The sequence below is a fragment of the Panthera leo genome, chromosome C1 (assembly GCF_018350215.1).
Source record: "Panthera leo isolate Ple1 chromosome C1, P.leo_Ple1_pat1.1, whole genome shotgun sequence".
NCBI lineage: Eukaryota > Metazoa > Chordata > Mammalia > Carnivora > Felidae > Panthera > Panthera leo.
Window position 1 is genome coordinate 85069122 of NC_056686.1, and position 26357 is coordinate 85095478.

Below are 26357 nucleotides of genomic sequence, written 5' to 3' on the forward strand. Positions count from 1 at the left end.
CAGAACACATAGCCAACCTTATATGTTATGTTCTGGCAGTTTTCATCCACAGAAGCATTAAGGATAGGAAACTGTAGTAGTCCCAAGGAAGCAGCCTGTTTAACAGAAAGAGAATGCAACATTAGTACTTTTAACTCAGGAAACTGGAAGCAGTAAGAGGTGTGAGGGAGGGAGGGAGCTTTATTTAATGATGCTTAATTACGCTGAGCTTAATTTCAAGTCTATATGTACCTAGGTATATTACTCCCAATGTTACCTCCAAGCAGGCGTGCAACTAGGTCACCCTAATCACTTAAGAATAAAAGATAACATTGTCAGGCAGCTGTAAACATCAAGATTTTCAAAATGACTATACAGATCAACCAAAGTACCATAGAAAATATCTAAATTCTATGTGATTTCCTCACTTGCACATAGAATCTTACATGAGAAGTAAACTTGTAGTTCAAAACACTGAATTAAAACACAAAAAGGTAGTAAGCTGTTTCCCTGTGGAGAAAGAACAAGTGATAAGTGTTTCCAAGGGCACCGACCATGCTCGTGTTCCAATAGGTGTCTTTGGCCTAGTGAAGGGCAGAGCTGGTGTGAACATTTACTTTAGAGTTCACCTTCCCAAACTCTCCCTCCTCTGCCTTCTTCTCCCTTAATCTTTTTTCCTTTTTTTTCCCTCTTCTTACTTTGTAACGTTCCTCTTCTGTCCATATTCAAGTTTTCCTAACTGTCTGCTAAATGTTTTCTGTATCTGTTTCTCTGCCCATCCAGGATCTAATCAAAGTTCACACATTGCATTTGGTTGTCATGCCTTGTATTCAATTTTAAAAATAGGAAAATAAAAAATGCTTAAAACTGTCCTTAAAATCCAGCCCTCTTTATCTAGTCCAATTAAGAGTCCTTTATATGTACTGTGTTAAGTGTTATTTTTGTCTGTAGGTCAGTAGTCATGTCAGGAAAAAAAAAAATCATTTCCTTGGGGCGCCTGGGTGGCTCAGTTGGTTGAGCGTCCGACTTCGGCTCAAGTCATGATCTCACGGCTGGTGAGTTCAAGCCCCGCATTGGGCTCTGTGCTGACAGCTCAGAGCCTGGAGCCTGCTTCAGATTCTGTGTCTCCCTCTCTCTCTGCCCCTCCCCCGCTCATGCTCTGTCTCTGTCAAAAATAAGTAAACATTCAAAAAAAATTTTTTTAAAATCATTTCCTTGAACTAGAGAGTTAAAGCAGGTTTTACTAAGCATTTGATTTGACAACTGTAACTTTAATCTTCTCTATATAAAAATCCATAACTAAGGTTAAAGCATTACACATAAAAACACTATTTTGAATGTAATCCAAATTTTATAAAAGAAAAACCAAAGTGTGTGTTCACAGATACGAGGTCATTTTTTCCTTCTACAATAGATTGTAGTATTTTCCAAATGTTCTGAAGTTTACATAGGCAGAAAAAAATGTTGTTTGAAAACAAATAAAGCACACTAAATTTTATTTTCAAAATAAAGATATTTCATTCAGATTGGAACAATGAAGAAAAATAATAAAAGAAGTTCAATATATTAAAAAGTTGGTCTCTGCTTGCTTCAAAACAGACATCACCAGTGTCACTCACATTATTTTTAACTCTCCATTTTCCAGCTCTTTCCCTCAGCCTACAAATCTGTTCCAGTTTTTCTAGGAGGGGAGAGGGCAGATGGAATCTTTCTTTACTCCAAACAAGCACTATAATTGCCCTCTGTGCCTATGCTCTATCTGCTTTTTACCAGATATTTTTAGTGTCTTCCTCAATTTCTATTCATTCACCAACTAACTGGAATCAAGCTTCTACCTCAACAATACTTTATTCAATCAGTTCTGGGTAAGGCTACTCATGACCTCTTCATTACTACTCCAATAGCCTGTTCCCATCCTAACTTTTTTTTTTTTTTTAAGGGCTTTATATTTATTTATTTTTTAAGTAATTTCCACAATCAACATGGGGCTTGAACTCATGACCCCAATATTAAGAGTCACATGCTCTACTGACTGAGGCAGCCAGGTGTCGCCCATCCCAACTTCCTTCTTGTCTCTTGGTATGAGAAGCTGAAGAAATGGCCCCGATGGTTCAAGCCCCTCTTGTATCCATGCCCTCTGGTACTGCTCTGAGCTCAGTCATGTGACTTGCTTTGGCCAATGAAATAAGAACAAACTTGATGCAGCAAGCTTAGAAACGTGCTTGACGTTTCTGCTTCCTCTCTTCATCCCTGACAGTACTAGGAGACCACGTGCAGGCTAGCATGCTGGGGGGAAAAGAAACATGTGAGGGGAGAAATGAGTTATTTCTGCCAAGGCCATCCTACACCAGCCCACCCCTAGCCAACCTACTAGCTGTCTGTAGACAAAGAAATAAATCTGCCAAGATCAGCAGACTGGTTCTATGGACTCATGAGAAGTAATAAATGGATGTTATTTCAAAGTACTAAATTTGGGGGTGATCTGTTGATACACTGACTTCTAGGAGACTCTTTCCTGGTTGTCATACCACTGACTCCGCTCACTTTCTTCCACCGTCTCTGCCAACTCAATTTGCATCTACCCCTTAAATGCTGATGTAAAATCTGTAGCCTTCTTTTCTTCTCAGTTGCATACAATTTGGGTGATTTCATCCATCTGATTCAATTACTGTGTCTCTAAAAATGACTCTATAGCTAAAATATAACCCAGATGTCTCATTTATAGACATCTATTACATTGCATGTTTATAGAGCATTCGCTTAGTTGTTTAGGATAGTTGCTAAAACAATGGAGATTAACAGTTTCTGCCCCAAGAAGCTCAGCATCCAGTGAAGAGAAAACAGAGCAAACATGTGCAATACACTGAGATACACTGCAGTGAGAAGCAAGAGTATTTAACTCAAACTGTGACAGCTGCAGAAGGCTTCTGGAGGAGGGTATTCCTGAACAAAATTTGGCATTTAGGATGTGCAGGCATTTGATCAAGGAGGAGGGGGCACTTCACGTGAAGTCCAGCAGCCATGCAGGCTTAATCTGATTAGAACAGGAGTGACTGAGAGATAAGGCTGGAGAGGTAGGCAGTAGAGACTGCAATAATATTTGTATGCCAAACTAAGGAGTTTAGAAACTAACCTGAAAACAATGAAGGAGACCACTGAAAAGAACTGGGGAATACTACAGTAATTTCATTTATGGAAGGTCAGTCTTGGTACAGTACGGAGAAAGGGCTAGAGGGAAGCCAGCCACACTAGAATTAGAGATACCAGTATGCATTTTTGAGTAAAACAGACCAGAACCCAAAACTTGGCTTCTCCACTTGTAAGTTCCATATATCCTTGACAGGCTTCTCAATTTCTCTGAACCCTAATTTCCTTAAATAGAAAGTGAATATAGCCATATTCACACGTCAGGGGTATTCTGAGAATTAAGAGAGATAATGTATATAGCATGCTTAGTACATAGTCTGCCACTTGGTACCTGCTTCATAAATGGTTGTGAATGTGAGCTAGACGTTGAGCTGCTTAAGGTCAGCTGACTGTCTTGGTTTTGTTTTGTTGTTGCTGTTTGTTTTGTTTTTGTTTTTTTGTTGTTTTGTTTTGCTTTGTTTTTGACTGTCTTGTTTTATAATGGTCCTAAGGCCTAGAAACAATTCCCAGAACGTTCAATATAAGTTTGTTGAGTAAATGAAAATGAACACATGTCAGTGATATGCAAGAACGATACCAAGTCTCATTTTTGTCCAAATCAGGATTTTGCTGGAGTGATCTTTTCAGAATTAAAGGCTTTACTTAACTGGCAAGACAATCCTTTAGCTAGCTCAAAGAAATGAGTTGATAAATTATGACACAAATTTCAATTTTATAAATTCCTATGAAACAAAGAAATAGTGCACTTGTACAATTTTCTAACCATGTGATATGGTGAAAAGTAATATTTTTATCTAAATCCATGGTTAACACATTGTATATTTGCAAAACAAAATTTTAATGGCCTATTCAAGCCCTGTCTGAAATGAATGAATCTCACCTTTAAGAAAAAGGGCAAAAAGGAGAGTTTAATTCCACGGGCAAAAGCAATGGGTTTTAATTCTTCTCGTAACTTAACCAGTTCAGTAAGGTCAACCTCATCACAATACCCAAAGTGAGGTATCTTCAGGGCTACAGACATGGTCTTGACCATTGCTTTATGAAAGCCTGGAAAACATTAAATACATGTATTTTTTTTGAATTCTTAAATCCTTTAAACCTTTTTACTAAAACTGAAGGTTCTCTAATGTCATTTACTTTTCCAATTAAACTTTTCCTCTTGAGGCTACCATCTTTATTACGTGATTTGAAAGACACCAATTCCAATGCTGAAGCACTGATTATAGCAGAGCACCCAAGGTCAAGTGTAATAACATTAGGAAGTAACTGCCTTCGATGTTGTGGTATACAGAAACATATAAAAAGATGCAAGCCATGTATTTACCTAATGGATTTCTTGCAAAGCCACGCTTCTGGAAGTTAATTATCCTAAGAGTTTATAAATAACAAATCAGAGCTAGTTATTTGGAAGGTAACTAAAAATTGTAACATCTTAAAAAAAAATTATAACATCTTAAGTCTTCAAAAAGAGCAATTATCAGTATACATGTGTATAGTCCAAGAAACCTGCCAACCTATTACTCTTCAGAAATTAACAGAAATACACTGAAACTTTTCTGGAAAAACTATGTTATTTCACCGCTAAAAAAGGGGGAATTTGAACTTTCCCCTCAGTAAGAATTGAAAACACCATACTATACAGAACGATCTAGTGAAGTAAATATCCCCAGATAACTTGTCCTAGTGCCTTACATTACTGTTATTACCTTTTATGGGTTCTGTTTTGTCTTTGCCTGTGAATACTGGAGGTTTTGATATTGGTACGGGAATAGTTCTGTCTTTTGGTTTGGGTGGAGGTGGCACGATTTCAGCTTTTGGTGAAGGAGGTAATATAGCTCCAGTCTGCTTTTCCAAATAGTTGAGAATATCTTCTTTAAGTATTCTGCCATCTTTTCCTGAGCCAACAACTTCACTCAGCTTAATCTAAAAAAATGACACATTTTAATGCTAAAAATAAAATGTCCATCATTTAAATCTCTAAATGGAATTTAACCAATTGAAAAAAAAAAAAAAAAGGCTCTCTGCCCAATAAATTAGTATAAGGAAAGAACATTTTTATTATCTTCATAGAATGCTAGCAAACAATAGCTGCCCTTCATATGTAATCATTTGTTACTTTTTAAAATTCATTTGTTACTTTTTTTTTAAGTTTATTTTTTAAAAGAGAGAAAGAGAACATGCTGTCTCACATGAGCAGGGGTGAGGCAGCGAGAGAGGGAGACAAAGGAACCAAAGCAGGCTCCTCACCACAGCAGAGAGCCTGATTTGGGGCTTGAACTCAGGAACTGCGAGATCATGACCTGAGCCGAAGTTGGACACTTAACTGACTGAGCCAACCAGGCGCCCACATTTGTTACTTTTGTATATACTGTTCATTTGCCAATGTGTTAACAATGCAGTATCTACACCGTCCATTTGCCAATGTTGTAACAATGCAGTATCTGCATTGCAGATAATCTGCACTGCACTGCATATAATCCATAGCTATGAGAACTTACATTTTTAAAGTCAACTATTTTTAAACTTCTTGCAGTTCTTACTAGATTTTTTTCTTTTTTGGAGACTATATAAGAAGAACTCAAAGTTTAAAGAGTTAAACACTGTAACAAATGTCAACCCATGTTTTGACCTTAGAGAGCAAGATGGACTCACTCATGTCAAGCAGTGACTTAAGCAGCCAAAGGTATTGCAGCTAACAGCAGGCCGCATCACCCAAACCAGCATTGTACTAAGGACTGATAATAGTAAGGTCGTGAGAATCTGGAAGAACCAGGAACTATTCGAATCACCAGAGGCCTGTCAAAGCCTAAGACTAAACTCCTTTAAAAAGGGAAGACTTCTGTAGCAAACAGACTCTCCAGATGCTGACCCTTCCACATGTGACTGCATTAAAAAGGCAGTTACCACCAAAAGTTCACCTGACTGATCTCTGAACAGAAGACATCTGATCCTCTACTGCCTGAACATAATAAGCAGCATGTGCCAAGAGGTGACCCAGGCCACAGCGAGTCCTCACCTCAACTCTCAAATGCATACCACTGACTTCGAGTTTGGTTTGTTAACCTCCTACCCCTTATTGTATCTTGTTTGTTGTGTTGTATTGTGACATGTATGAAGCCCAGTTAAATGCTTTATGACTGAATAAAGCTGATATTGTGGAATGACACTTATGTACATGCCTTTATGGCATGTTTAAAGCAACCTGGCTATCAGTACTACTAATAGTTAAAATAATCATCATACAAACGCTCTTAGTTTTTTCTGATAGTTGTTTAAGAAAGATAAGTACAAAACATTGAAATTAGGGGTGCCTGGGTGGCTCAGTTGGTTAAGCATCCGACTTCCGCTCAGTCATGATCTCCAGGTTTGTGAGTTTGAGCCCTGCCTAGGGCTCTCTGTACTGATAGTTCAGAGCCTGGAGTTGGCTTCAGATTCTGGGTCTTCCTCTCTTTCTGCCCCTCCCTCACTCATGTTCTGTCTCTGTCTGTCTGTCTGTCTCTCTCTCCCAAAAATAAACATTGAAAAAATTGAAATTAATTTTATTGAGGCATATTTGGAATGTTGAGTTTCTCAGCCCAAGTTAAATGGCACATATGTTTTATTATTGCTTCCTACAGAATAGTAAATGACATAATTCCACTTTCCACTAGACACTCATTGTGAGATGGTGATTTATGACAAGTATATTTTTGGTCTTCCTCCCCAGATCTGGCACCGAGCTCCTAAAATCCTTGAAATGACCAGTGATAAAAAAGTGTCTTTTATTATGTTAATGAACCTTTGTAAAGCCCTTAGGGAACCTAAAGATGGAGGCTGGTTGCCAGGGGAACCAACTGTGTGATTAGACGTTTGTAACTTTCAGTACCCCTACCCCAGGGCAGGAGGTTGAATCAGTTGCTAACAGGCAATGATTTAATCAGTAGGGGTTATGTAATGAAGCTTCTAAAACACCCCAAAATGCTTGGAGGCATTTAGAGAGCCTCCAAGTTGAACACTGGAGATTTGGGGAGATGGGCACACCTGGAGAGGGCATGGAACCTGTCCACCTCTTTCCACATATACCTCTGTGTCCCTCCATCTGGCTGTTCCTGAGTTGTATTCTTTTATAATAAATCAGTAATCTGGTGAGTAAATGAGTTTCCTACATTGTATGAGCTGCTCTAGGAAATTAATCAAACCCAAAGAGGGGATTGTGTGGACCTCTCATCTGTAGCCAGTAGGCCAAAAGTATAGCCAATAACCTGGGCTTGCGACTGGCATGCTAAATTGGAGGGTAGGTCAATGGAACCTTGTCTCTGTAGGTAGTGGGTCAGAAGCATTGGTGATAACCTGGCTAGAGAGCATAGGAAGTATTGTGGGGGAAGGGTGGGCAGTCTTGTAGGATGGAATCATTAATCTGTCAATTCTGGCACTGTCTGTGGGCAGACAGTGTCAGAACTGAGCTGAACTGTAGGATACCCAGTTTTGTCCAGAGAATTGCTTGTTGTTGTTGTGGGGACCACACCCACTCCCGATATACACATTGGAACTGGATCCAGGAACCAAAAAGGTTCATGATTTTTTTTTATTAAAAAAAATTTTTTTAATGTTTTTATTTATTATTATTATTTTTTTTTAAACATGTATTTATTTTTGGGACAGAGAGAGACAGAGCATGAACGGGGGAGGGTCAGAGAGAGAGGGAGACACAGAATCCGAAGCAGGCTCCAGGCTCCAAGCTGTCAGCACAGAGCCTGACGCGGGGCTCGAATTCACGGACCGCGAGATCATGACCTGAACCGAAGTCGGCCGCTTAACCGACTGAGCCACTCAGGCGCCCCTTTTATTTATTATTTTTGAGACAGAGAGAGACACAGCATGAGCAGGGGAGGGGCAGAGAGAGAGAGGGACACTAAATCCAAAGCAGGCTCCAGGCTCTGAGCTGTCAGCACAGAGCCCAATGGGGGGCTCAAACTCATGGAGTGTGAGATCATGAACTGAGCCGATGTCAGACGCTTAACCGACTGAGCCACCCAGGCGCCCCCATGATTCTTTCTGAAAACACTGTGATCTGGCTTTATTTAATCCCCTTTGTGTTTGGTTACAGAGATAAAATATTCTTGTTAAATTTAATTCTATTTAAATAGACACATAAGCTTAGATGATGGCCTCATACTTAGTGTGTATTAATTAATTTCTCAGGGTTAAGTCCTGCTTCATTTGTATTAGTGCTTCTCTAAGGATGACTTCAGAAGAATAAGACTTTATAGTGTCAAACATTTAGTTTATAACAAAGAATTTTGAGAATTTAAGCAAATAATTTTAGGTAATTTCAAACAACTGTAAATGCCATTGGTTTTTAATTTGATTCACAATTTATAATTTAATAATTTAAATTATCATTCATAATTTAAATTCAATTAATAAATACATAAACTGTGAAAAAAGAAAAGGTGATTTATAATAACAAAATCCAGTGATTTCCAGTAATTATACAAATCTCTAGTTATTATATACATCTTTAAGAAATGGCATAGGAAAACAAAATCATGCATTGTTATAGGCAGTTTTTCTATATAATTAAGAAAAAACATTAGTAAAAGAGTTTATAACTTTCAAAGCAATACACAAGATTATTTCATCTGATGCCCATAACAATGTAGTGTTTCATACTATTTCGATTTTCTATTATGCTAAATAGTCTTCATATTTGAACACATTGAATTACTGCATAAATTTTCATTAAGTGTTTATAACATAATTTACCCAAGCATATTCCTCATTTTGAACCATATGTGCCTTCTCACTTTGGGCTATATAAAACACTTGGAAGAATATATCCTAGATTGTTTCCTTGGGACAGTTTCCCAATGTTAGGATAATTGTCTAAAGGGATATGAACATTTTAATGACTCATTACATATTTCTAAAATGTAAGCTTCTTTTTTTTTCCCACTGTGACTTAACTACTTCTCTCAAAAACAGACAAAAATCCTGCATTGTGGGGTACAGTGGAAAGAACCCAAGTTTGAAAAAAGACAAATTCCCAGTTCAGCTACTTACTTGATTTTAGGCAGTTTAATCAACTTCTCTGCCTTTTGTCATCTGCAAAATGGGGATAATCCAAACCACCCTGCAGGATGGCTGTGAGGATTAGAGAGAACATGTACATGGTGTCTGACTCATAAACGCTCAAATAACAAAGGCAATAATTGTTGAGGCAGTATGTAATGATCAAGGGCACTGGTTCTGCAGTCACAGAATCTCACTTCAGGATCCTGGCCCCACCACGGTGTTGTTGTGTGATCTTGGACCTGTTACTTGACTCTCTCCAAGTCTCTAAATAGCCCCCATAATTTACAGCATTGTTGTAAAGATCAATGAGATAACACGTACACACTTATTGCAGTACCTGGGGGCCACCTAGCCCTAAAGGGAAAGCACCAATGACTGGATGATAAGAAGGAATACAAAAGGCTGGTCTGCTAGCCTCAACTCAGTACAATTCTTTGGTGTTCTCCAACTCCTTTAAATCAGATCCTTGAGACCACATCGTTGCCTGGCCCGTTTCCCTTTTATTCCCTTCTCTATCTTGCTTCCCTCATTCCCAGAAAAGGTATTCTCTCCCTCAGTCACTCCATTACATGCACCCAAACCCCTGTCTCAGGCTGGCTTCTAGGGTGCCTGATCTAAAATGCTAGTATTTATAAGTGTTCAAAAAATGGTAGCCCTGACTATTAGGCTCTAAGGAAGAATAATAAAATCCCATTGCCCAATTAATATAAGTAAGAAGTTTGCAATTTCTTCTCATTTCTTATTGGTGCTTTTATGCAACAATCACTTCTCAGTAACACACATTTTCATTTTCCTTTAATCTCAACTTGAGTCATCTCCTCATGGGAGAGCTGGCTACTTTTTCATAGACACAAATGTGTATTTTCTGTGTAATCTCGCACTTAAATACGAAGGAAACTTACATTGTTTTCCATTGCTAGGCGGCGAACTGCAGGGGTGGCCAGTGTTTTCTGGCCCTTTATCTCTTGGTGTGTGTGTTCATCATGGGACACAGCAGGAGTTTCAACAACATCTTCTTCTGAATCTGGTAACGAGGTAAAATGGTACTCTTTAGTTGAAAATGTTAAAAAAATAAAAATAAGCTTAGTGGCTTATAATACACAAATAAATTCAACTTAAAATTTATAGTCAGAAGCATACTAGTCAGGCTACTTCAAAATGGGAAAACACAACTACATATTGGGAAACAATTGGGGGAGAGCAGAGGGGCATACTGGCACCTGGTAGTTTAATGATTATTACCTGGTGTTTACTTCATTTCTGTAAAAATCATGCAGCAGCTACAAGTTAAAAAATGAAAGCTTCTTCAATAAGTTTTAAACATTTTGTATTTTAAACACTTTCCTAATAAATTTCTCATATTTACAAATAGCATAAAATAAGAGTCAAATGTAAGACAAATTACATGAAAGAATCATGTAAAATCTGTGACAATCTTAAAATGCTTTCCCCAAATAATAAAGTATTTATAATTTTTCTCTGCTTTGAATACAGCTTAAGGAATGCTGTGGAAGATTTTATTTTCATGGCTAATGCTAATTTGGTTGGACCATTCTCTAAATCTAGAATATCTATAGAAGAAAAAGTACCCCAGACTATTAGCATGTATTTTCCAGGCTATTACCATGTATTTTTGCAACCCAAAATAAAAAAGTGTTTGAGAGCATTTCATTGTCAGAGTCTGATGCTTGGAAATCAATGCTGCATAGCAGAAGTCTCTGTGGGAAGGAGTGCATTAGAGACTAAGCCTCTGAAAGCAGGCAACTGAATTTGCTTTGACATTCGATTCAAAGCCAGTAACAATTCTCCACTGCTCCACCTATGGAAACAGTCTCTCCATTCTTCCTCACTGGTCTATGAATTGGCCCAGTGGAGCTCTCACATTTCCCCAGAAGGAGACAAAGGGAAAACAAAACAAAACAACTTGTGTTGCGCATGAAGGATAGCAGAATATGCCACCCCAAATATGCCACTTTGGTATAGTGATTATTTTGAGCTGCAAGCACTTGAAAAACAGCAAATGCAGGCAGAGACATTCTCTGAACTCTCGTACACCTAAAGATGGATCTTCCAGAAGCAACTCCACTGTCATAAATCCCCTCCCTAGGAGTTTCATCCACCAGGAAAGATTGATTCTTATAAAAGAGGAAAGTAGAAGTCAGCAAACTTTGTCCCAAACTGTCATACCTCCCATGTATTCTCTAAGGACCCATTCAACTTCCATGAAAACTACTTACTCTCCCCTAAGAGGACTTTTCCCATTTCCCCTTTCCCTATAGAAATGCTATTTAAGCCTGAACTCTAAAGCTACCTCTTTGAGTTACTCACCTTTCCCTGGGTGTCTCCCATGAATAGATGAGTATGTACACATGTTAATAAACTTCTCTTTCTCTCTTGTTAATCTGTCTTTCATTACAAGAGTCTCAGCTAAGAACTCAGAAGGTTAGTGGGTGAATTATTTTTCCTCTCCCACAAGCACCTATTATAGGTAAAATACTGCACTACATATACAATATCATAACTTAATCTTTACTCCAACTGTATAAGATAGGTGTTAGTATCCCATTTTATAGATTTTAAAAAGTTGATACTTCAAAGATGAAGGATTGGCCCAAGTTCACACAGCTAATAAAACTGTGAAGAGCTGGGATTCATTCCTAGGGTTGACTCACCCTGTGCTGTTTCCATTAGTTCATGGCACTAGTGAATTTTCCTTGTAGTCAAAGAAGCTAGAATACAACTCCTATTGTTCAAGGCATAATTTTGTTGTAATTTGAGAAACCTGTAGTATTGTCCACATCTGTTAAAGTTACTGGAGAAACTAGTAAGAAAGAAGGAGCATTAGGAACTAAGGTGCAAAGGGAAACCAAGGGAATTCAAATGTAGGAATTCCAAATCTAACCTGATTTAATGTGTATTTTTGCTGAAAATATGAGAAATATATAAAAGCCAAAATATATACAAAAGTTACAGGTTTCCAAAAGATCACTGAATTTATTGCCACTCACCTTTCTGGAAAACATTCTGATATATGACAAAGTAGGACTGCCTTTTAGAATAATTTGAGTACAAATATGAGTAATAAAACATTGGTGAGAAGTCATTCATATTATATATTATTTGAAGCAGTCATATAATTGTTGGAAGAAAGCTCTCTTCAGCACTAAATTACCACCTATGTAGTACTTTAGATCATTTTCTAAGTGTGTATACAAACATTTTCTCCTGTGATGATCACAACACTGTTACAGGAATGCAGGGCAGATTTCTTACTTTTATCAATGTACAAACAGATTCTAAGGAGGATGGAGTTAAGGCTAATCTAAAATGTCATAACTCTCCCCAAGGGATGTGATTTTCATGGTTCTAACACTATACTCTGATATGTGGGATTTTATTCTTTTAGTAGTGGATTTAGGAATACAGAGTTTTAAAAGACTTCATTAAATTTTTTAAAGAGCAACAAAAGAACTCTGGTAAATAAGCACTTTTTGTCATGAAAACTGTCAATTTAGTGTTGCTGATATTCCTCATGTGAAGCAAATTTATAATAGAACTATTATTTCAGATTAACTAAATAAAACATTTGAATTAGTAAAAATATTAAAACTGAAGGGTGCCTGGGTGGCTCAGTTGGTTAAGTGTCTAACTTTGGCTCAGGTCATGATCTCACGATTGTGAGTTCGAGCCCCGCATCGGGTTCTGTGCTGACAGCTCAGAGCCTGGAGCCTGCTTCGGATTCTGTGTCTCCCTCTCTCTCTGCCCGTCTCCCACTCATGCTCTCGCTCTCAAAAATAAATAAACATTTTTTTTTAATTTAAGAAAATATTAAAACTGAAATTGTCACATTCTTAGGTATTTTAAGAAATATTTCTAAAAATGACAGTAAGGAGTCAATTAATTCACATAATTGGGGAAATTTTTCTGGAGAAAACATTTTGAAGCACTTGAGCACTCAGGGTGTTTGAAACAATGTGTTTTCGTAAAATGTTTTAAGCTTTGGTCTCTGCAAAACTGCTTAGGAAGACCTTTTTTTGTAGAACAACTGTCAACTTTAGTTTAGTTCCTATATAAATCATCATGAATTGAGAATTGATGACACTCCAATCAATGAGATCTCACTGCATTTTCTTTCTCACTTCAAATTACTGAAATAGCTAATACAATCAACTCCGTCTATAACTGGCTGAATAAAACTAAGTCCTACCTACCATTCGTTGTGCACTTACTATGTTCGGGCATTATACCATGCAACTTATGCCACTGGGTGTAATTTAATTAAATGACATGTAATTTAATTAAATGACATCTTTAACTGAGAACATTGTATTAATCCTGGCAAACATTTTAATATTATAAACTCTGTGGGACACCTTAACTGATATTGTTATAGCAGAACTTCACAAACATGAGTATCAACAGTGTTAGGAATTCATTCCCAATGTTCAAGATGCAGAATGGAGCTGATACCCAGAGGCTCTGAATAGAATTTTCAGTGGAACAAAGTGGTTAGCAACATGGGCTTTAGAATTAAACAAAGCTGGGGTCAAATTGTAGTTCTATCAGTTACTGGCTATGTCACCAGAGGCAAGATATTAAATCTCTGTGGGTCTCAGTGTTGCACATGTCAAATGCAGATAAAAATCTACATAATTTAATCTATATGATTATATGAAATAATGTGTATATAGCATTAGCAAAGAGAAAGCATTCAATCAATGATAGGTGGTGATGTTAAAGGATAAATGCAATATAATCAAGAATAATATTAGTTTTATAAAGAATTCTGCTACAGTTTATGTTCCTTCCTCTCTTTCCTTAATATTTCCCCATGGTGGCAAGACTCCACAATTAGGATTACTTAGGTATAGTGACCTCTCAGTTATCTGGTGGTCAAACATTCTGGCAATTTAATCCTACACATAGCTTCAGGATCAGAATACCTAAAACAGCTGCCATGTGGCCTCAGCATTAAAACCATGCCCTTGCCCCAGAAAATAGGAATTTAGACTCTCAACCAGATCCTACTTTCTCTTCGTAGTAAACACTTCTTAACAAACTTAGTTATCCTTGTTCCTGGAAATTTAGGAAGGAGAGTGTTGGCCTGGCACAATGATAATGCTAAGAAGTAGGTTGAAAAATAAAAAACCAGAAGCAGAATTATGTTGTTTCCAGAATAATAAATGTTCATTAACATGTTTTTGCATAATGAAAAAAGATTTTAGGCTATACTCAATACCCTCACTTTAAGAAGGAGTCAAATATATAAAGTTTAAAAGAAAATCAGGGTGCCTGGGTAGCTCAGTCAGTTAAGCACCTCTTTTTAAAATTGTTTTTTAATGTTTATTTATTTTTGAGATAGAGAGAGAGAGAGACAGAGCATGAATAGGAGAGGAGCAGAGAGATAGGGAGACAGAATCAGAAGCAGGCTCCAAGCTGTCAGCACAGAGTCTGACGCAGGGCTCGAACTCACAAGCTGCGAGATCATGACCTGAGCCAAAGTCGGATGTTTAACCCACTGAGACACCCATGTGCCCCACCACCTGACTCTTGATTTCAGCTCAGGGTCATGATCTCACGGTTTGTGAGACTGAGCCACGTGGTGGGCTCCATGCTGACAGCAGACAGCCCAACGCATAGCTTGAACCCATGAACTGCGAGATCATGACCTCAGCTGAAGTGGGATGCTTAAAGGACTGAGACACCCAGGCGCCCCCAGTAAGCTCTTTTCAAGTAGAGGTCTGTCTACGGTCAAAGCACTCATAGATGGGACTTGGACATCACAAGTAGAGTTTCCCTCATCAAAATTACCTTGATGCTCCAGCCTTGGAAAGGAGACAACACCACCATGTTACAAAAGGTGGTGCCAGAGAATATTATTTAAACAAGCATTAGAAGACAGGATTAATCTCCAATACTACTATTAAGATGTCTAGTTTTGGGGCGCCTGGGTGGCTCAGTTGGTTAAACGTTGACTTCGGCCTAGGTCATGATCTCGCCATTCCTGAGTCCGAGCCCCGCATTGGGCTCTGTGCTGACAGCTCAGAGCCTGGAGCCTGCTTCGGATTCTGTGTCTCCCTCTCTCTCTGCCCCTCCCCTGATCATGCTCTGTCTCTTTCTCTCAAAAATAAACATTAAAAAAAATTAAAAAAAAAGATGTCTAGTTTTGATCATATACTCTTAATGGTTCTATGCTATAATTATTTTCCACCTGTAAAATGGAAATAATACATTTTATACTTCTAAAAGACTTTTTGTTTGATAATTTTCTATTTATAGTATAATTGGTTTTACTAGCACTAAAACAAAAAAACAATATAAATTCAATATTATTACAAATTCTTAAGAAAATGTTCACAGAATATTTAGAAACTGTCCCATTTCTAAAATTAAAGAGAGGGATATATAAATGTTTCATAAATTGAATCTACTGTTCCATAGGTTTGCTTATATATAGGTTATGTTTTACAGTTTCTTATAGTAAAAAAATTCAATAAAACATAAATGTAAAAGCAAAATGAAACTACAGTGCGAGATAACTGTTCAGAATACACTCTGGCAAACAAAACAGAATAGCTAGCAAATGATCAGTTCTCTATGAGAAATACTATCAGACACTTTTCACTCTGAACATAACCAACACAGTCTCATTTTTTTACAGACATACAATAAACTGCACAAACATAAAATATAAAATTTGATAAACTGTGAAGTATGTATATACACATAAGCCATCACCACAATCAAGATAAGGAACATGTCCACCAGCTCCAAAAGATTCCTTATACCAAGGAAAACACTAATCAGTTTTCTGTCATTGTAGATTAGTTTGCATTTTCTAAAATTTTACGCACATAGATCATACAGCATGTTTTCTTTTTGGTTTGGCTTCTTTTGCTCAGCATAATTTCTTTGAGAATCATTCATGCTGTACAGATTAATTTTTGTGAAACAATTCTCTAGAAAAAAATACCCGTATTCTGAAAAAGTTCTATAATTTTGTAATTTGCTATATATCAAGATTTATTAAGTTGAATGTCATTTGAAATGCCAAAATAAACTCTAAAAATAAAACCGAACAATAAAAAAACCCATAAATCTCAGGGTGCTGACATGGCTCAGTCAGTTGAGTGTGTGACTCTTGATTTCGGCTCAGGTCGTGCTCGTGGGATTGAGCCTCATGTCAGGCTCTGTGCTCAGTGTGGATCCTGCTTAAGATTCTCTCTCTCTTTCCCTCTGCCCCTCTCCCCAGCTCATGTGTGCACTCGCTCTAAAAATTAAAAAAAAATTTTTTTTTAATTTAAAAAATCCACAAATCTCAATTGTTTACTTGTTCATATAAATAATTCTTTTTTTTTTTTTTGGATGGTCTAGATTGGTGTCTAAATCTGGTTTAAAGCGCCTGTCAGGGTGTTCTAATTTAATGACATCCATAATAGTGTTGAGCATTTTGCTTGCCTCAGTTTGTGCCAAGACTGCTGCTCCCTAGTGGTCTAGTGGTTAGGATTCAGTGCTCTCAGTTTGTGCCTCTTTCCTTTCTAGGTCCTAACTAAATTAAAAAAAAAAAAAAAAAAAAAAAAAAAGTCATTGATCCACCATAATAATTTTGTGTTTCAGGTAATTTTAAAAGGTGAATTCTTTTTTGGTTTTAATATTCTTAAATCATGCCTTTCAATAGAAGTTTAGCAATCAAGATAAAAGGAAACACCCCTACTACCTACTTTATGGTCTCTTGTCCATGCCACATTAAAAGGAACAAGAGCCCCGAAGAAATAGATTAATTCCAGATCTGGGGCAGGGAATGTACAAAGTGACTTTCAGATCATCTTCCTGTGTCAAAAGCAAGGAAGCTTTTGAAAATTAATGGGGTCATGTTAAAAGAACACCCAGGAGCGACCTTGCAAGGGTCACTCCTACTAACAACTTGAGCATTAAAAAGAATGATTATAATAGATTAAACACAGCAAATCAACTGAATAGACACAAAGAGAAAGTTGGAAATTTAATATCACTATTTGAAGGGGCTATCAAAGCAACTCCTTGGCAAGGGAAAAGGATGAACCATTTATTCTGTTTTTCCAGCAGGAACTGTATTTCAGGGTAACTAATAGGCCCAGCTGATGAGGGTGAAGTGCCTCTTTACAGAATAATGCCAGCTAATAATATAAAGATACTGACAGAATAAAAAAAAAAATCATCATTCCACAACCACTAAAGCAGTTGTTGATTTAGGCCAGGATTCTCAAATGATGATAGTGCCAAAGTGACACCACCTGGGTAACTTTCAAGCTGCAAAGGATAAAACGTAACTGTACAATGACGGGGCAAGGGAATCATTATCCCAATTCACTGTTTACACTGAGCGCCACTACAGCAGGTCATCTAGATGTTATGGTGCCCTGATGTGAAGCAATGTGAAGTACACAATATCACCCATGATATATTCTAGCCAAATATTTAACTTGAACCTAGCCTTTGAAACTTGCTTTCAGTTTACAGGAACTTACCATGGTAAGAACAAGTCAAACACCGTCATGGAAAAGCAACAAGACACAAAGTGTGACATTCTGCAAAACAAATGGCACAGTCCCTTCCACGAGTCAGTGTCGTGAAGCAAAATGTGGGACAGTGTAAGTCATGTGAAAAGAGACCGTGGGCAATGTAGAGTCCCATATTGGACCCTACTTTGAACAAACCAACTGAAATTTCCAGGACATTCTGGGGGCGACGGGGGAGATTTAAATACAGTCTGATCATCAGATAAAATGAAATCATTGTCATGAAAACACATACGTAATTAAGCAAACAGATTCGAATACAGCAAACACAACATATTACTCTGGTAAAAAATGACTTCAGTGCGTATGTGTGAGCTTAGAAAAATGTCTGGAGTGATATACATTCATGTGTTAAGGGTGATGATTTCTGAGTAGCAGGAATATGTTTTTATTTTCTTATTTTCGATTTTCTGCACTTTATAGCTTGCTACATGCACATATATCCTTTTATAGTAGAAATTAAATAAATAATAGGAAGACTTCAATAAGTCATCTTCCACCTTCTGGAGGCAACATGTCATAGTGGAAAATAATCTGGACAAAGACAGGTCATGGAGTTCAAAATTTGGCTCAGTCACTGGCCATTGGGCAAATTGCCGAACCTCTACAGGTTGTGTTTAGTTTCTTCACCCATTAAACTGGAATACTTCACAAGTAAGGATAAATAAAATAACAGGGAAACTTTTCATAAACTGTCAAGTATGACTGTGGAATTAGTGATTGTTGTTACTGTTAGTATTAACTATATAGTCTGCAGAACTACAAGTCAACCAGCCACTGTAATTCAGAATTCTTCTGGGCTTTCGAATGATACTACTAAAATTCTATTAGTATCCTATTCTATTTCAGCACTTCTCAGACAGATTGCTGGCTTAGGACTACATCACAAAACTTAAGCCACCTCCAGCCCCATCCCCGCATCCCCCATAGCAGAGCTGTTTCCTAGATGACATAACTTTAACGTATCACAACAATGCCATAAGGAACTTCCGAGGTAGACAGCCATCTAGCTGTCTGCCAGTACCAGGAGAACCCACTGTTTTAGCTTTCCTCTGCAATATTTTCACAAGGAGTTCGCTTTTGTCAGGACATCTACTGCTTGTAAGTTCCATGGTTGTTGCTTCTTCTAAATGCTAGTTTCTTCACTTTTCATTATGATTTTCCTTCCTTTCTCTTCCACTTCCCTTCCAGAAGTTTGGCCTTCATAACCATTACTAATGAAAGTATTTTTTTTTAATATTTCTTTTTTGCTTTGTTTTGTTTTGTTTTGAGTAATCTCTATCCCCAAAGAGGGGCTCGAACTCACAACCCCAAGATCAAGAGTTGCATGCTCCATTGACAGAGCCAGCCAGGTGCCCCAAGAAAGTGTTTTTGTTTTTGAATCAGTGGAAAATACAACAATCCTATTATGTTAGATTTAATCTTTTGCATACTCCAGTTTTTGTTATTAGTGACTAGTGTTCAGGGCCTGAATCTTTAATTCCTGAGAAAGCCCATCAGTTCTTTGAATACTAAGGTTTCCAGAAGGCAGGCCCCCAGATAAATTCAGTGTTAATGTGTACATTTCTAACATGGTAACTGGTCAAAAGATAATCATTCATCGCAGAAGATCTTTTCTATCTTCCTGATTACAGCTTCAAACCACCAAATTAAACCCTGTAAGTTATTAAAAGTAAACATCTCTTTTAATTGGTACCAATGACAAAAGGACAACAGTAATCAATTTGGCAAAACAGATGAACACATTTACAATACCTTTTAAAGCTTCCGTTTCTATGTCTACTAATGGCTTTCCCACATAGGCAATATCGTCTAGATTATAATACAGTTTTTTAATGACTCCATCATAACGACTAGTGATAGTAACAGAAGCTTTATCACTTTGAACTTCACAGATGCTATCAAACTGAGACACTGTATCTCCTTCTTTTACATACCTAAAAGAAAAAGACACAAAACACTTTTACATGACCAATTGTAAGTATATAATACTAATCATCCTAACAATGTTACATGCTACACTGAATTAGATTGGTATCCATCTAGCACAGCAATTAGTCCCAGATGTGCACCAAAGAATGTTTCAGAAAAGACTATAAAGGCTTCCAGAGTCTCTTTAATGTATCCTCAAGAAATACTAAAACTTTAAAAACTGTCTATAGATCTACAATCAAAAATTTAATTACTTTTCAGGGGTTATGCCTCACCCAATTCTTGGAAGCAGTTCTAAAAATGTTTTAAAAATGTTATTTCCTTTCATTATTTTGTATTAGCCTTTACCAAACTTTAAGAGGTGCCTATTATTTCTATAATTAAGTCCAAAAATTGATATCCCTAATGCATATTCTTTGTAATTTCATGAATTTTGGATTGAGTTCTCTCAATCTTTGTTTCTACAATTATTTTAATATGTCCTTGTATATGAGTCTCTTCCTCCTCAATCATCTTAGGTATGCTTTATAAGGCTCTTCTAGATATTCTTATTCAGCAAACAGAATAGGAGGAATGGCACCAAATCTGAAATTCAACATATAACTTTGATTCTAATACCATTCTTGATGTGTCTAGCACATTTCTGACTCAGTACCATCAATTCTTCATTAAGATAATTGCTCAGTCATTCTTATTCCTTGTCTTCCTGTCTTAACCAGTTCTTAGTCCATAATAAAACATCACCCTTGACATAGAAACTAGGTTTAAAAGCACATATAGAAAACTTACACTTCTAGAATGGTGGGCTAAGGACCTCCAGGATTCTGCCATTCTATAAATGCAACAAGTATACTTGGAGAAGTTGTTAAAAATTGACTTTTTCAGAATTCTAGAAATTACAATAAGGCCTGTGACAACCAAGAAAGACTTATTCAGGAAAACTGGCTGAACCTCATTAAAAACAACTAGTTTTATTATTTTAACTTGTTCTATTCTCATTCTCCTTTCCCCAGCTCAGCATTAGTTGTGAAAATCAACAGCCTTACAGCCAGGGATGCCTGGGTGGCTCAGTCGGTTGAGCATCTGACTTCGGCTTAGGTCATGATCTCGCGGTTTGTGAGTTTGAGCCCCACGACAGGATCTGTGCTGACAGCTCAGAGCCTGGAGCTGCCTCAGATTCTGTGTCTCCCTCTCTCTCTGCCCCTTGCCTTCTCATGCTCTCTCTAAAAAATAAATAAACATTAAAAAAAAGAAAAAAAAATCAGCAGTCTTACAGCCATAGCAAGGGCAGACCCAAGTCTGGAGTTCCACAAAAAGCGATACTCCCAGAGAACACTTACTATTTGACTCATTGGGCAGCTTTCTGAAAAAATGCCACTCACAGAGCTTGTTCTTGTTTGATCTGACTCAGCTTTCTCAGGGTGTTTGCTGAGAAACGGTCCACAGCAATTGTTTAAAATCTTGACTGGCTGAGGAAGTGAAAAAGTTGAGGCAAACAAGAGGTTCTAAAAGGAAGATCTGGGTAATGAGATGTCCATACATCTTACCACAGATTTGCCACATTATTTTATGTAAAATATCCAGTTTTCAACATAAAATTACAAGACATGTAAAGGAATGGAAAAGTATGGCACGTGCACAGGAGGGAAAAAGTGGTCAACAGAAACCATCCCTGAAGATGCCAAGATGTTAATTAACGATAATTAATATTATGGGGCACCTGGGTGGTTCAATCAGTTAACTGTCCAACTCTTGATTTTGGCTCAGGTCATGATCTCACAGTTTGTAGGATCAAGCCCCGCACAGGGCTGTGCACTAACAGCACGGAGCCTCCCCCATTCATGCACATTCTCTCCCTCCCTCTCTCTCTCAAAATAGATAAACTTTAAAAAATAATAACAATGTTACTAATTAACTTTAATAAAAGTTAAATTAAATCGACAATTAAATATTCAAAGAACTAAAGGAAACCATATCTAAACAATTAGAAGGACACAGGAGAAAATGGTGTCTCTCACCAAATAAAGAATATCAATAAAGAGATAGAATCTTTGAAGATATAATGACTACAAACTTCCTAAACTTGATGAAAACACTAACGTACACATGCAAGAATCTCAACAAACTCCAAACAGGACAAATTTAAAAGAGCCACACCTAGACACATCATAATCAAACTGCTGAAAGACAAAGAGAGAATCTTAAAATCAGCAAGAGAAAACCACATTCATCAAGTACAGGAACCCTTATAAGATTAACAGATGGCTTCTAGTCAGAACCATGGAGACCAAAAGGTAGTTGAATGATACATTCAATGTGCTAAAAGAAAAAAAAGACAGTCAAGCATCTTATATCTACGAAACTATCTTTCAAAAATGAAGGAGAAATGAATACACTCCCAAATAAATGAAAACAAAATTTGTTCCTAGTACACTTGCCCTACAAGAAATGCTAAAAGCAGTCCTTCAGGCTGAAATAAAAGGACAATAGCAACTCAAATTCACATAAAGAAATAAAGAATATAAACAAAGGTAATTACATAGGTAAATATGCAAGCTGTGATATTTTGTTTGTGCCCCGTTTTAATTCTATCTGATTTACAAGACAAGTGCATAAAGCAATACTTTAAAGGTGTCCGGGGATGGCAAGATGGCGGCCTCTGCCTTTGCCCGTGCCTTCAGAGCTGCAGCAGGAGTCTTACGGCCCCTGAATATTTTGGTGTCTTCAGCCTGTCAAAACGGTGTCAAGAATGCCTGTCTTAGTTCTATCACCGGCATTTTAGTTCTCTGCAGGCACCAGTTGTTTCCTCTGCTCCCAGACTTGCCACGTCTGTCAGAAACCTGACATGTGGACATACTGCAGCAATCCTCAATAGAGCGGCCCCCTTGCTTCCAAATGTCCTGAAGCTACCAGTCAGAACCGTAACATACTTCAGTTCACGGAAAGGGAAGAGAAAGACTGTGAAAGCTGTCATCTACAGGTTTCTTCGACTTCATTCTGGCCTGTGGCTAAGGAGGAAGGCTGGTTATAAGAAAAAATTATGGAAAAAGACAACTGCAAGAAAAAGGTGCTTGAGGGAATTCGTGTTCTGCAATAAAACCCAGAGTAAGCTCTTAGATAAAATGACAACATCTTTTTGGAAGAGGCGAAACTGGTATGCTGACGATCCTTATCAGAAGTATCATGATCGGACAAACCTGAAAGTCTAGATTAGAAGTTTTATGACTTCCCAGTTACTGAATATGTATCTTTGTGTATATGATGTCTTTGCAAAAATGAGTAAGTGTAAATGAATAAGTACAAAAATGAATGAATGAATTTGATGTAAATTGTGCCAATTGGTATGGAAACATACAGTTCCAACATTAAACTTATTAAAGTTTTAAAACTTAAAAAAAAAAAAAACAAAAAACCACAAACTATTGGTGTTCTATGTAGAAAACCCCAAAGAGTCGATCAAAAAAATTGCTAGAATACATGAATTCAGCAAAGTTGCAGGATATAAAATCAATGTGTAGAAATCTGTTGCATTTCTATACACCAATAATAAAGCAACAGGAAAAGAAATCAAAGAATCAATCCCATTTATAATTGCGTCAAAAATATTAAGATACCTAGAAATAAACCTAACTAAAGAGGTAAAAGATCTGTACTCTGAAAACTATAGAAGATTTATAAAAGATACTGAAGAGGACACAAAGAAATGGAAAAGCATTCCACGCTCATGGATTGGAAGAACACTGTTAACATGTCTATACTACCCAAAGCAATCTACACATTTAATTCTTATGAAAATACCACCATACTCTTTGCAGAGCTAGATCAAACAATCCTAAAATGTGTAGAGAACCACAAAAGATCCCAGATAGCCAAAGCAATCCTGAAAAAGAAAAACAAAACTTGGAGGCATCACGATTCCAGATTTCAAGCTATATTACAAAGCTGTAGTCATTAAGACAGAATGGTACTGGCACAAAAAACAGACACATAGATCAATGGAACAGAACAGAAAACCCAAAAATGGACCTACAACTATATGGTCAACTCATCTTCGACAAAGCAGGAAAGAATATCCAATGGAAAAGAGACAATCTCTTCAACAAATGGTATTGGGAAAACTGGACAGCAACATGCAGAAGAATGAAACTGGACCACTTTCTTACACCATACATAAAAATAAATTTAAAATGGATGAAAGACCTAAATATGAAACAAAAAACCATCAAACTCCTAGAGGAGAACACAGATAGCAACCTCTTTGAGCTCGGCTGTTCCATGTTCTTACTAGACATGTCACCAAAGGCCAGAGAAACAAAAGCAAACGTGAACTACTGGGACTTCATCAAGATAAAAAGTTGCACAGTGAAAGAAACAAACAACAAAACTAAAAGGCAGCCTACACAATGGGGAAGATATTGGCAAATGACATATTTGATAAAGGGTTAGTAACTAAAATCCATAAAGGATTTATCAAACTCAACATGCAAAAAACAAACAAACCAGTTAAGAAACCAGCAGAATACATGAATAGACACTTTTCCAAAGAAGACATCCAGAGGGCTAACAGACACATGAAAAGATTTTCAACATCACTCATCATTAGGGAAATAGAAATCAAAACCACGATAAGATACCACCTCACATCTGTCAGATGGCTAAAATTAACAACACAAGATACAACAGGTGTTGAAGATGCAGAGAAAGGGGAAGCCTCTTGCACTGTTAGTGGGAATGCAAACTGGTGCCGCCACTCTGGAGAACACTATGGATATTCCTCAAGAAACTAAAAATAGACCTATCCTATGATCCAGCAATTGCACTATTAGGTATTTACCCAAAGGATACAAAGATACAGATTTGAAGGGGTACATGCACCCTAATATTTATAGTAGCATTATCAGCAATAGCCAAACTATGGAGAGAGCCCAAATATATACAACTGATTAGTCATCAAAAAAGTGAAATCTTGCCATTTGCAATGTCATGGATGGAGCTAGAATGTATTATGCTAAGAGAAATAAGTCAATCAGAGAAAGACAAATATCCTATGATTTCACTCATACTTGTAATTTAAGAAACAGAACAGAAGAACATTTGGGAAGGCAGGGGGTGGAGGGAGAAAAGAAAGGGAGACTCTTACTGATAGAGAACAAACTAAGGGTTGATGGAGGGAGGTGGATGGGAGATGTGCTAGATGGGTGATGTGTACCAAGAAGGGCACTTGTAATGAGCACTGGGTGTTGTATATAAGTGATGAATCACTGAATTCTACTCCTGAAATCAATATTGCACTGTATGTTAACTAAAATATAAATTAAAAAAATTATTGATGGGCTTATAATGTTTAAATACATAATACATATGACAATAATAGCAAAAGGGAGGGGAGAAGGAAAAATCTATATTGGAGCAATGTTTTTAATGCACTATTTAAACTAAGTTGGTATTAACCCAAATTACATTGTTTAAAAATTTTTTTTAATGTTTATTCATTTTTGAGAGACAGAGACAGAGGAGGAGCAGAGAGAGAGGAAGACACAGAATCTGAAGCAGGCTCCAGGCTCTGAGCTGTCAGCACAGAGCCCGACACGGGACTCGAACCCATAAATGGTAAGATCATGACCTGAGCTGAAGTCAGACACTTAACCAACTGCACCACCCAGGCACCCCTACATTGTTTTTTATTAAGCCACAGGGCAACCACTAGGAAAGTAACTAAAAATTATATATAGTAAAAGAAACAAGGAAATTAAAATGGTACAGTAGAAATATCGATTTATCACAAATGAAGGCAGTAATGGAGAAATACATAAAGAAAAAGCACATAAAACATATAGAAAACAAACAGCAAATGGCAGATGTGAATCTTACCTTATCCATAATTACATTATGTGTAAGTGGCTTAAACATGCCAATAAAAGGCATAAATTGGAAAAATGGATTTCAAAAGATGATTTCACCATGTGCCATCTACAAGAGACACAAATAGGTTGAAAGTAAAAGGACACACAAAAAAAATATCATGCAGGAGGGGAAGATGGTGGTGAAGCAGGAACACCCTAGGCTCACCTTGTCCCACAAATACAATTAGATAACTATTAAATCATCCTAAATACCCCAGAAATCAATCTGAAGACTGACAGAACAAACTCCATAACTTACAGGTAGAGAAGAGGCCACATCGATGAAGGTAGGATGTGTAGAGTCATGGGTTGGGAGAGAAATAGATCAGCCATTGCAGGAAGGAGGGAGCCACAGTGGCAGAGAAGGGTGAGAGACAGATTAGCACACAGGGGAGTGCATGGATAAAACTGATTCCCACAGCAATTGGTTTGGAAAGCGAGATGGGCTGAATTTTGGTAGTTCCTGCAACCAGAGGGGCGTAAAGCCTAGAGCTTTAAAGGTCAGCAGGCTTGGCTCAGATAGAGTCTGAAGGCATTGGGGCTGTTGTTAGAGAGAAGGCAGGGCAAGCAGCCTGCAGAAATACAGCATGCAAACAGTGATCTCAAGAGCACCTGGGTCACAAGGTGGGGAGGTTATTTGGTCATCTCAGAGTATATCCCAGAGAGGCAGCATTCACATATAGAACCCTCCAGAAACAAAGGAATTGACGGTGCCATCCCCACCTCCACCCAGCAAAAGCACAAGACCACCTGCAGGAGGCAGAGCAGTGCTGACACTCATAGC

At 37.5% G+C, this 26357-nt stretch overlaps 2 protein-coding genes across 2 annotated transcripts in view; one reads left to right on the plus strand and one right to left on the minus strand.

Annotated features, from left to right (window-relative positions):
• Window positions 1-26357, minus strand: part of DBT (dihydrolipoamide branched chain transacylase E2) — a 52567-nt gene that overhangs the window by 6861 nt on the left and 19349 nt on the right. Inside the window, exons 4-8 of the mRNA XM_042953042.1 lie at window positions 19494-19675; window positions 10083-10204; window positions 4833-5049; window positions 4007-4173; window positions 18-95 (exon numbers count right to left, since the gene is read on the minus strand). Coding sequence (XP_042808976.1) covers window positions 18-95; window positions 4007-4173; window positions 4833-5049; window positions 10083-10204; window positions 19494-19675 — 766 coding nt within the window. The remainder of the gene's footprint in view (window positions 1-17; window positions 96-4006; window positions 4174-4832; window positions 5050-10082; window positions 10205-19493; window positions 19676-26357) is intronic.
• LOC122228139 (39S ribosomal protein L35, mitochondrial-like) lies at window positions 22264-22921 on the plus strand. The gene is given in 2 exon segments (XM_042953043.1): window positions 22264-22443; window positions 22446-22921. Coding segments are annotated over 2 exon segments (558 nt in total). The 5' UTR covers window positions 22264-22319; the 3' UTR covers window positions 22880-22921.